General features: G+C 36.4%; 2 protein-coding genes across 12 annotated transcripts in view; both read right to left on the bottom strand.

The window, feature by feature from the left end:
• LDB3 (LIM domain binding 3) overlaps window positions 1–12,438 on the bottom strand; it is a 106,847-nt gene that overhangs the window by 16,938 nt on the left and 77,471 nt on the right. For 5 of the 11 annotated variants that reach the window (XM_068197221.1, XM_068197230.1, XM_068197220.1 and 2 more), the window contains 4 exons: window positions 8,780–8,815; window positions 7,257–7,454; window positions 3,897–4,058; window positions 2,172–2,279 (listed from right to left, as the gene is read on the bottom strand). In XM_068197221.1, coding sequence (XP_068053322.1) covers window positions 2,172–2,279; window positions 3,897–4,058; window positions 7,257–7,454; window positions 8,780–8,815 — 504 coding nt within the window. The remainder of the gene's footprint in view (window positions 1–2,171; window positions 2,280–3,896; window positions 4,059–7,256; window positions 7,455–8,779; window positions 8,816–12,438) is intronic. The other 6 variants (XM_068197222.1, XM_068197223.1, XM_068197225.1 and 3 more) reach the window with 3 other exon arrangements.
• The window catches only part of SNCG (synuclein gamma), a 205,591-nt gene that overhangs the window by 147,346 nt on the left and 45,807 nt on the right, over window positions 1–12,438 (bottom strand). The window lies entirely within an intron of this gene.

Below are 12,438 nucleotides of genomic sequence, written 5' to 3'. Positions count from 1 at the left end.
TCCAAAACCAACCAACCAACCAAGCAGAGTTCACTTCTTGTACTTGATTATCAGGGAACCAAATTTTTACAGGTCCTACAAGTCTCTGATTTGCCCTTATGTGCCAAGACTTGCTGAAGCCAAGACAGTAACAGGTAAGAGGGAAGCAGATGACAGCATCACACTTGTGTCATCCACTGACAAAGCAGCAGTGTATAAAGTTGATATGCTGTAGATCTTTTCTATGTGATCAAAATAATTGCCAGGTGCCAGCAAGAGGTTTTAGGAGACTGATTAGAGCATTCCTTTTTGAAATGGACAGATGTTTTTCATAAATTCACAGACTCTTCGAGGGTGGAAGAGGCCTCAGGAAGAATCTGATCTAACCTGCTGAAAGCAAGGCCAGCTCTGAGGTCAGACCAGCTTGCTCCATGTTTTAGCCAGTGATGTCTTGAAAACCTTCAAGAGTGGAGAGACACAGCCTCCCCAGACAAGTCTTTTCCTTCCAAAGGGGCAGGAAAAGCAGCAGTGGTCCATGACAATCTAATTTACTAATTTACTTTCAATTCAAATGCCTCAATATCTCAATGTCATCTTTTTATCCTCTTTAAAATTTTGTTTCACAGTGATTAGTCCATGTTGGTACATAACTACAAATGAATTCATATCGTTTCAAGGCCTCACACTGCTTCCCTTCTCCCATTAACTGCATATAAAAAATAAGGGAAATGGAAAAAAGCTCAATCAAAAAATAGTATTACACTAGCTCTAAGAAAGACATGCAAGTAGTGTCAGCAAGTACTGGTTATCTTTATACTAATTTATTAGCTGTTTATATGTAAATTATGCATAGTTGTTGCTTAACTTGTCCCTGCCCATGGAACTAGATGATCTTTAAGATCCCTCCCAGCCCAATCCATTCTAGGATTCCCTGATTTCCAAGGCACGAATGAGAACAAGCTCTTAGGAAAGATTTAGATGGATCCTAAGATGTAGACTGGTGAAACATGAATGGATGTGCTCTGTCTGGACAGAGTAGTCACCAAAACTTCCATTTAATTTCATCTTCTGACTGATTTCAATCTTCAGCTGAAAGAATCCCTAAAATCAAGTATTTTCTGTAGCTCAGGAGAAATAATAGGTTTTACAGGTCAGTGTTTAATCAAACTCAAATATGCACAGCTATTATTGCTTGGAAAGCAAGGAACCTTACCTGAATAGAAGGGGCTTCTGGACACTAAAGTTACAATTGGTGTACTTCCACTCATCAGCAGTCAGTTTTATTCCTTATGTTTTATCAGTTCCTACTGGGAACTGATAAAATACTGGAACTGATAAAATACTGGGACTACTTCTCCTATGTAAATCCCATGTCTGTAAACAGACAGGTTCACATCCTAAAACTGAAAACTCTTCTGATGTTTTGTTCTGTAGCTATTTCATTTTTGCATTGGTTTCAGTGATGTGAAGCCAACCAAACTGCTGTTAAATACTTCCTGTGCCAAGCACTTAACTGTTCTATGATTTTCTTGAGAAAGACCATTATACTTCTTGCCTTCGTTACACTCAAGCCTTCAAACTTATGCCCTTTGTCAATTTCAAACATCGCCTTTGGGTGATTCCTAACTATTTTTTAATGTAAAGATAAGACGCACATAGATAATTACGATCTCAAATGTTTTGCTGATTTAGTTTTTTATTATTTCTTAAGACTGTTCAAATTGTGTTCAAATTAGTCTGAAAATCATCTGCTTTTTCCTCTGTTAGTTGTCAAAGTGTTATGAAAGCAGTGAAAAGGCTTGGAACTGAGGCAGTACAGCAGCATTCTCTCTCTCTAGTGATAAAAGATCCCTGTGATCTTGCATTTTCACCAAGAAAAAAAAAGGTCCATCATTCTCACCCAGTGTCTCTAGACAAATATTTTAATTTTAGGATGGCAAAAGCAGCACAAACCAACCATGTGAAACACCTCTGTTCCAAAAGGACCTTGTGGTCACATATCCTACATCTAAAACGTTGCTGTTTCCTAACTGGGTTGTTGTGCAGAAGATAAGGAAGGGGCTATTCTTTTAAACACATTGTGCTTTTTCTCTCTCAATTCAATCCCTTCAGAAACTGAAAACCTCATATCAGAGAGCATAATACAAAATCAAAACAAATTAGGTTAAAAGAAGAGAGCTTTACAGATATACCTAGACTGAGATGAGATAGCAGATGAAATAGTGGAAGCTGCTAATGACATGTTCTTGGGCCCATGGAAAGGCTTAGGCTGGGAAAGAGAGCTGGGGGCTGCAAGAACTCTGCGGAAGACACATAAAAGCATGAAAGCATGAACAAAATGATTTAACAGGGGCACAAATCATGGCATCAGAACCAAGCTCCGGCAGGATTCAGATACAGCAAGACTGCTGCATAGTTACCAGGAACAGGTTTTCTGTAGCACACATCTGCAGACTTACAGAATAGCACAACCAAGCACATTCCTACAGAACACAAGGCAAAATGCACACATTATGGAAACATTTTAAAACCAGACTCTATCAATAACTAAGAAAGACAATATTACAGGACAGGACTTTTGTCAATGATACATGCTTTTATCTGAAAGATCTGAAGATGTTTGAGTCTAAATACAAGATAAACATGTTATTATGCAAACAGTCCCAGACAGAAGATTGTCCTATCAAAACCAGAAGTAATTGGAATAATAAGTTTAGTAGAGGCATTTTTTTGTCTGAAGCAGATACTAGGTAATGCATTTTCTTCATGCCACGGTTTCAACTGAGGGATAAAAATTACTTAAACCTTATCATTATTTTATGTGGAAGTGCCTCTCAGGCCAGTTCTGAATTAGAGCATAAGACCTTATTCAAACCTCCTTTGCTGTTTGGCAGTTTTTACCTAGCCATGACCTACCACTGCATTCTGGTAGGACATGGCTAGGTAAAAACTGACTAAAGTGAGAAACTAATCAGTTGGTATATATATATAATGCAAGTCAACTAGGAAAAATTAATCATGAAGTAGCGCCAAAAGAACACTTCCAATTCCATTTATACATACCTAAAATATGATACCTCTGAGGTCTCAATTATTTAAAATGGTTTATATTACTGGAAGTGTGTTTTTCCTTGGATTTTTAAAGCATGCTAAAACAGATATCTTTTCAGAATGTTCGTGTAGCAAACCCCAAAGATAAAAGAATCTTATGTACCAAAAACCTCACTCTTACTATCTCCAAAATTACTGTAATGTAAGTGACAGCTGTATAAATCCCACACATTTCCTCACAAGCTGTCTGACAGTTTTTAATATACAACTGTAATTCCCACTGTGCTACAAGTGTTAGGAATGCATCTTCTTGAAGCTTACTTCAGCTCAAAGGCTAATTTTCATTAGGAAAAAAAGATCAGATAAATCTAATAGAAATGAATTGATTTAACTTACAGAGCAAGTCAATCATCAAGTGTCCACCATGTTTTACTGATATCTGCTGAGACACAGTAAGCTCAATCATGTGAGTAAATGACATTTTCTGATTTTCCATTTCTTGTCCTACTGCAGAAACACTATTAAAAGAATCTTCATTCACTGCAACTAATCTGAGGAGTTGTTTTGGTTTTATTAAAAGTGGTGTAAAAACATTTCTAATTTTAAGCCCAGACTTGCTTTCTGAAAACAAAGTTATTTTTAGGGCAATTTTATTTTGCAAATTCTATGCAAACATGAACAACATATCACAAAATTTAAAAAAAGACCCACACACACACAAAAAAAAAACCCTAAAAAAACCCAACCCTCTCAAAATATATAAAAGCATATAAACCAGGTTACAGCTTTTCATACTACATTCTTATGCTAAGAATGTGTATGCAGCATTTCCAAAGCCAGAGGGGTATAAAGCAATGGAGCATTACCTTTGGAAGGAGGATGAGAAAGACTCTTGCACTACTGAGGTGGTGGCTGGTGCTGTCATCAGGCTGGCTGTGTTTGGAGCAGCAGTAGCAGGCTGAGGTGCTGAAGCATGTGGTGCAGGAGCAGCAGAACTGGGAGCCACCGGGCCATGCTCAACAGGGGTACTAATTCGAGTTAAATTAAATAAAACAAGAAGCATCTTAAGAAGGCGTGCATTTACATGGAGAGCATAAAACCTACTATGTTTGAACCTGCAGCTGCAAACATAGTAGCTGGCTGGGTTACTGAGGGAAAAGCACAGTTATGCAAAGAAAAAAAAGACATTTGTTCAGCCTTTTCCATTGTGAAGTTCAGACTGCAATGCAATGTTGGTCCTGCTTGACTGAAATTTACCCCAGGTGTAAAAGAGCACTTCAGTCCTGCTCCCACTCATGCCAGTGGTAGGAAATGTGTCACCCAGGACTGAAATGGCTGTGAGGAGCCTGTCACAGTCTTGCGAGCTCATATAAATTCCATCAAATATATTGAAATGAATGATAATAATCTAGTCTTGTATACTGTGACCATTTAAGTAACCTTAACGACTTAAAGGTTGAACCACTAACGTCTTCCAACATGTCCCTCAAATTTGAGAATTACTCATCTCTTACAGACAGACAAATGGAGCAAAGTTAGCATTTTTTTTTAAATCATGGCATCAGTACATAGTTGTCTTGTCCATGAGCAGTGGCCTAGAAACATAATGGATATATGTCTACTTCTTTAGATCTATGTCATAGGTATATTGTCACATCTCTGTGTTCTCACAAATTACTCCTATCAGGGTGATGGAATTTGGTGATTCTCTTGCTCAAGGTACCTATGCCCAAAATGCTCCTTCCTGAGCACAGCAAGTATCAAATAAAAAAAAGAAACCTTACAGTTCCACAATTGTTTCTTCAGCCAACCTCAGCTCTCCAACTCTCTCTCTCAGCTTTTTTTCCTAAGCAGATTTACTATCCATTGTGCAAATGATCTCATATTTTCTTTTGCTTCTCTCAGAAGCACTGATTTGACAAGTTATATTCCTCAGGACCTAGAAGGGGTGTTTGGAACTTCTGAATTTGGGATACCCCTTATTCTCCAAGGGACTGTCCTGTTTCCCCTGTCCTTCACCTCCTCTTCTAGAGTTCAATAGTCTACATGATGGTGTCTTAATTCAGCTGAATATTTTGTTTGATTAGCTGAAACAGAAGCTGGTTGTTACACCCACAAAACTCAAAGCTGAATGCAGCCCTCAACACAAGCAGGAAATCTGTATTGTCTCCCTTATGGAGATTCATCTACAGTTATGTACATAGTAAATAAGTTCCTGAAAATAATCATCCAGTTTGCAATTCTGGCTTTCAAATCCTTACACCAAGTTTTGCAATAGTTTTGCAGAAGTTCTTCCATTGTAATACGCATTTGAGAGTCAGATGATTTCTTCCATCCTGATGCATTCATGATGTAAAGTCTTCCAATTAACTAGCAGATTATCAGTTTCACAGCCTGTGTAACAGAGTAGCTGTGTATTATCCATCACAGCTAATCTGGTACTGACTTTCAACACTGTGAAATTTTTCTTGTGCCACAGTGGGTACCAGAATTACCCCATTAAAAGCTGTGGAGTCACAGTTTTCATCTTACATACTTATATATCTTTGATTTGGCAAACAGGAAAGGATTGAAACTATGCTGCACATAAATATGGAACTTAATGTATGTGTTAAAAACAAACACAAACTAGGATTTCACCTATTTTGTCTATTTCCCCTGATGTGAAAGGGAATTTGCTACAGATTTCAAAAGATTCAAGACTTTGTACCTTGAAGAGTGCAGTGAATTAATTACAACTTAATTGTAACAATCTCCAAAATAATTAAAATACGTATTCAGTGATAAATATTGAAAAGAAAGTAAAAAAAAAAGCATCTGTATGTGTGGACATGGACCTATGTGGAGACAGATTTGAAAAGAATGAACCCATATAAATAAAATAAAATAAATATACTAGAATACCTTTTAAAGTTTAAAAGAAATACAAACAAATTTTATCTTGCATAGTGTTTGTATTATCCCTATTTTATATGATTAAAATGTTGGAGGCTTGCTTACTTTCCTTCATGGTAGAATATATTAATATCAGAATAAGGAAATGGAATAAATATAAGTGAAGTGGATATAACCATAAAAATCAGACTGGTTTGGTTACATAAATTATATGCAGTTGACAACATCCTCGAAACAGTTTTATAGAACAAGCTCAAGACTAACTTGACTGGTTTTAATTTAGTAATATAAATTTTACATCATTTTATTTATATTGTCAAATACAATAGCCAAACTGGGGTTTTTTCCCTCCTCCTTTCTGTTTTTTCAGTCTGATCTTTCATTTTAGTTCTTCAAGTGCAGAAGAATTTTAAGAATTGATAAATGTGAGTGCTGCTTTATAAAATAGGTCATTTAATGCAACAGCTTCATTATGACATGTTACAGAGGGTTTTTTGGTTGGTTGGTTGGTTGTTAAATACAGTAATTTTGTAGACTTTAAATCTTTACAGTACTTTGTATTTTAAAAGAAATTGAAAAAAAACAAACATCTTCATATTTGCGGTAACAGACATAAAAGTAAGTTAGGTGGATGAAAACAAACACACATTTCTTCTCAGCTGATTTTCACTCATGAAAAGGAACACAGATCAGTAGAGGTTAAGAGGATAATAATGGTTAACAACCATAATGAGAACACAGCAACAAATGCAGTCTAACATTTAAAATACAAGTGTAGATTATACTTTTTTCTCTTGGTGAAATCCTGAGTATTTCTATCCCAATAACAAAGAGTGGATGATTAAAACAGCACTTAGTCTCCTTTATGTAATGCATGAAGTTTTTTGTGTTTCTAACCCTCCAACAGATCACTTACAAAGAACCAAAAATATAGAGAACCAAAACTAAAATGGATATGGAAAAAAATCTGTTATTGCATGATTTGTAGGAAAAAAAGTGCCAGAGAAAGTATTTAGAGAAAACTGTAATGCGGAAGGATTTAATATTTGAATACAGGAATGTTTGTGGAATCCACTGAAAATACAGAAATATCAGCTGCTGCTTCTCTGCTGAAGACGCTTAATGACTTGTCAGTGTATTGTAGGTGTGATCCTACGAGAGCCACAAAATGTAACACCCACATGAACCAGAAAGTGCTGGAATTGAAAGAACTTGAACGTCTGCCTTTCAGGCAATGGGCACTTCCATCTGAAGGAGTTAGAGGTTGTTATTACCAAACCATTGCAAAGCTCCAAACCGGGTCAGTTTCGCAGTTACATGGCACAGTGTACCTTTGGTTACTGGATGAAGCAAGAGGGGCTTTCTGGCCAACACCGGCCTCCCCCTGGCTTGTACCTGCTCCAAGCCTCACAGACCCCTTGGAGGCCACTGGCTGAGCATTGGCAGTGTTGGCATCCCTGGTGGATGACTTAGGAGGATGCCAAATACTCGAGGTCACATACTGGGGTGCATGCGCGGTACCTGTAGGCCTGGGTAACAGAGATTACAAGGGTGTTTGTAAATGAGGCACTTCCTAGGTAATAGCAAGGGTTTGAGGAACAGACAGAATTCCAGCCACAGATGGAGCTGGAGATCATAATGACAATGCAGCTGAAGTAATCTTGATAGTTCATTGGTTAATTACTGCTTAAGACCAGGAAAGGCTTGACAAATTAAAAAAGGTACCTTGTGTTAAATATGGAAATCATATTGCTATGAATATCAAAATAAGCAGAGCTGTGATGGTAATGGAGGTGGAGAAAGGCTGTGGTATGACAGATCACACAAGATTAAGGCAACACAGGAGGACAATAATACCAGTCATAAATCAGAAATTGTTCCTGGCAAAATAAAGTAATAGTTAAAAGAAAGGAGATTTCAGTGAAGCAGCTGCATAGTCCTAGAAATGATTTTACACAAATGAAACTGCTGGTGAAATTCTACCATGCCTTGCTTGTTCTTTAAAATTTAATTTAGATTTAGGAATCAAGGAGTTTATTTCATTCTTTTATTATTATTAATTTAAAAATAAAAATCAATTTTCCCAACTGTTTAAGTGCCAGTTGCCATTGCTTGTGTCATCAGTAAAAAATAATGCTTGCACTCAGATATTAACTCTATGCAACCTTTGTTCAATTATAAGCAGTCTAAAAAAAAACCCAAAATAAAAAGTGGTTGCATATCACTGAGGCAGGAATCAAAAACAAAGAGAAAAGCAGTAGTATAAAATTCTTTTCATGACTAACTACTAAGAGGCCTTTCTTTGCTCTATTAAACTACTCGTCAGATTCACTCAAAAAATGCCTGTGTATCAGTACTTGGGGGTTTAATTAATGAACTAATAGAAAAAAACACATTTCTATACTTAACTGCAAAATGTTCTGAGATCCTTTGGGAAAAAAACAACTTGACATGAAAGAACTTACAGAGGGATTGTCTTGAACCTCATAACCTATTGAGTACCAATTCTGACATATAAATGTTCTTAAAAAGATAATATTTTTTAGATTTTAAAAACGTCTTGAATAGTCTAGACAAAGCTTAAAATAGAAATTGTTCTTAAAACTCCATCACAAACTGACAGTACTCCATTTCAAGAATACTTGATTTAAAACTTCTTATTTTTCAGGTTTATAAGTTTTGAGAAACACAATCCCCACCAATTCCACATCACAGTGCATGAGAAAGAAATGCCTAATGAATCGACTTAGCTGAAGCCTCTACTTTCATCATCAGCTCAGTGTATAAATTTCATTTTTTTGAGGTAAGAACAATATGGAGGAACAGGAAGTAAATCAAACACAGCAAACATTACCTGTTTTCTGATGCTGCTGTAAGGTTTTCCTTGTCTCTGTGAAAGGAGGGGATACAGTATGAAATAAATGCAATTGCCAGCGACAGCAAAAGACCCCCACCCAAAACAACCAGGGCAGAAGAACATGGGCTGGGGAGAAATGTTTGGTTGCAAAAAGCATCCTAGAGTGGTTGCTTATAAATATAGCTGTGAGAAACGTCTTCAGCTTTCCAGGTGAAACCACCAAATATACAAGTTTGCTGTATGCATCTTATCTGTGTGCTTGCCACACTTATCAGTTGCAAACAACTTTGTTTCAATAATAAGATAAAAGGAAAATTAATGGTTACAAATGAGACATGGTATGTGTGTATACAATTTCAGGAATAATTTTGACATTAATAAGTTTCCTTTTAAAAAAGAATTCAATAATATTCCAGCAGAACATACTTGGATGCCAAATCTAAGCAGTGAAAATAACCAGAGTTGGGCAGTCCTCATGGACCCGATATTTTGAAGTGATAAGCAGTTAAATGGTTAACAAAGACTCACACAAAAAGGATTTCTTGTGCCTGGCATCACCTAAAAATTCTCTGCCCTATTCAAATACTTGTTTTCTCAACCTAAATTGGATTAGAAACAATTCCTTCAACTGGAAATCATTCCTTTGTTGAGGTGAGGATTAAGTCAACCTCAGTTTCACTGACAGAGAACTGGGCTGTTATTCTGTAAACACACATACACACTTAAAAATTAACTGATCTGTTTAAATGCAATTGTTTATCTGTAAGAAGTTAAGACACAAGTAATTTCATAAAGAATAGAATTCATGAGCCTTAAACACCTAAGTTTGAAATTCAGTAAGTTAAGCAATTGAGATAGTCTCTCTATTTAGCAAATAAATGGGTGATTGTATCCCTTCCTATTTAGGAATTGTGCTGAAATTTCAACTGATTTAAAGCTGAAATATGCCAAATGAGAACACTTTTCTTAAGTGGCATGTAAAATTACAAACCACAAAGCAAATTGTCCTCATTTACCCAACTGAACCTTCTTCCTGAAGCATCCTTTGAAAGCAAAAAAGGAATACATACACTTCTTTATATGGATTTGCTGGGCTCCAATTATTAACTTACATTATGTTTGGAAGGCTATTCTTAAAATTTTCCACATTATTATTAGTATTATGTTTATGTACTTATACATTTACTTGTATACATACAGTCACATATTCTTTCCTTAGTTCAGTTCCAATAAAGTTATAAAAACCAATCCAGTTAAGATCAGCAAAGGCTTGGGCATAGGTGCTCTCTATGAATTTTTAAAACCTCTAACTAAAATGTAGCCCTAAAATATATGAATTGAAGCCAGATTTTGAAACCCAGAAGTTGGGAAATGCCCCTCAGATGTGTCTGTCTGAATAAGATGTCCCTGTGGTCAGAAAAGCCTGCCTTGAACAGAAATGCTCCAATGATGGCTCACCACTCTGAAGCAATGAGAAACCAAACACTGTCTTTATGGTAACCAAGCTGTCAATTCACTGCAATGCCAGCTATGAAACAAGGTACAGGAGGATGGATTAGAGACTGTGCAGGTGTGGGAAGTGTTAATTTACCAAGAGCCATAATCATGCAACAATGTTAAAGGACACAGTCAGGGCCTGGGAACAAAACACAGCACTATTTATCTCCAGTGTTGCCAAATGCTCTATGAGAAATTACAGCCAAGACCAAAAGGCAGGCAGTTGGGGTCAGGTTGAAGCAGTGCTAAGCCTCTGTTGTTACAATTATTCTGATCCTAACTTTTCTGCTCCAATAGCTGTGGCTACACTAAACAAGGCAAAAAGAAAGTCACTTGACTCAAGGTCACTTTGAGGTTGGTATTTCACAAAAGTTTTTTCCCCAAGTGTACAATGTTGGATAATGTTGAGTGATGATGGCAGGGGAGTTGTGAAGGTTAAAACAGAGAGAGAAGTATAGTAAAAATACTTCCACAGAATAAAACAAAGGAAAAGGCAGAGAGTAAAGAGGAAAATGAGTTCAAAGGCACATAACACTTCATGGTTTTGCTTCCAGGACCTATTTCCCTTCCCAGTCAACAGGAGTAATTCCCATTTGGCTACCAAGAAGAAAGGCTCAAGATCAGATGTGCCTCCGACTGACAATACTTGCATTTTAAGGAACTGACAATTGGATTTCTGGCCTTTACAATCAAAACATTTTTTGCTAACTAAATGCAGAAATAACTTTACTTTTGAGCCAAATATATCCCTCGGGCAGGCTTAGTAAAGTCAATACCTTCACAACATGAAAGATTTGGCTCAGAATACTATGAGCTGTTTGTACCTCTGTCTACACAGCCTGCTGCAATAACTGACAGTAGTGGAGAATAGTTTTGAGCTATCTGGGAGAGATTTAAAACCACTGTGGGGGATTTTTTTTTCTGTCTGCAGTTGTTTTTAGTCCCCACTGAAATGGCTTTTGATAGAAGGGCCTCAGTCAATAACTGTTCTGAGTGAACAGTGCAACTCCCACAGATTTCATTAAATGTTGGATCTGTATTTCAAACAATACCTATCTATGCAATATACTGTCTTCCCAATTCCACAGTATATTATACAGTGGAAATTATGAAATATTTTCTTCTCATAAAACATGCTACATGATATGGTGCTAAAGGCAGAGCGAAATGATAGAAATAGTGTCTTTCCCTCCCACACAGCAAAAAGAATTACAATAGTTTGAGTAACAGTAATCAAAATTCATTGGCAAGCCAAGCTTGTGTGTGCTATTGGACCCTAAAAATAGCCTGGAGAATCTTCAGAATTGTCAATAAATGAGTATGTTAAATCTGAACTGTATGGACAGTACATTGGAATGCTTTCCCATTCTACTTTATTTTTGGGAACCAAATGCAAAAGATTCCCAAACATGTACATGTAGCAGGCAAGCTGAAATGTGTAGGTGGTGCACCTTCCATCGCCCTTCTTCTTCGATAGTAACAGATCTAGACTCTCTTTTGAAAAGCTCTGCTCTTTTCCCCTAAAATGTGGAGACAGAATCATATGATGTGCAATGAAGATCTGGTGACATAAAAACATGATGTGTCCTGAGGAGCCACATGGTCCTTCAACTACTCTTTCAGTACTGAAGCAAAAAGTGAATATTCTAATTGAGTTTTTACTCTCAAATAGAGTAAAGATATACTCTCGTGGAGCAAGACTGTTTTTCTAATTTTACAAATGAGAGACTAGAACTTAATAGATTTATTCATGGTCTAAAAGAAAGTCCACAGCAGTGTAAAGAACTGAAATAAGCTCTCCCAAACCCCAGCTGAGTATTTAAAATATCAGTTCACTCTCTTTAATGAGGTATTATAGATTTTAAAATAAATATATATGTTCAGTTCATCAGTATTTTACTGTATTAAAAACCCAATATAGTCTTCTACCGAGTCTGACAGATATATAATCTTTTTTCAAAGGGGAAATAAACACACAGATTGTCAGAATCTATATTTATTAAAATTAAAAGAATATTTTTTTAGTAGTATAGTGTGGATTTGCAGGGCTAATCAGGCTTATAACTTTCATCCAAGCGTGTACTTATATTTATATAAACATATTTGCCTACAAATAAAATTTCCTTTTAAGAAGTAAAACTAACAAAGTAATTTTAAAT

This window comes from Anomalospiza imberbis, chromosome 8 (assembly GCF_031753505.1).
Source record: "Anomalospiza imberbis isolate Cuckoo-Finch-1a 21T00152 chromosome 8, ASM3175350v1, whole genome shotgun sequence".
NCBI lineage: Eukaryota > Metazoa > Chordata > Aves > Passeriformes > Viduidae > Anomalospiza > Anomalospiza imberbis.
This window is presented reverse-complemented; position numbering and strand designations above follow the sequence as displayed.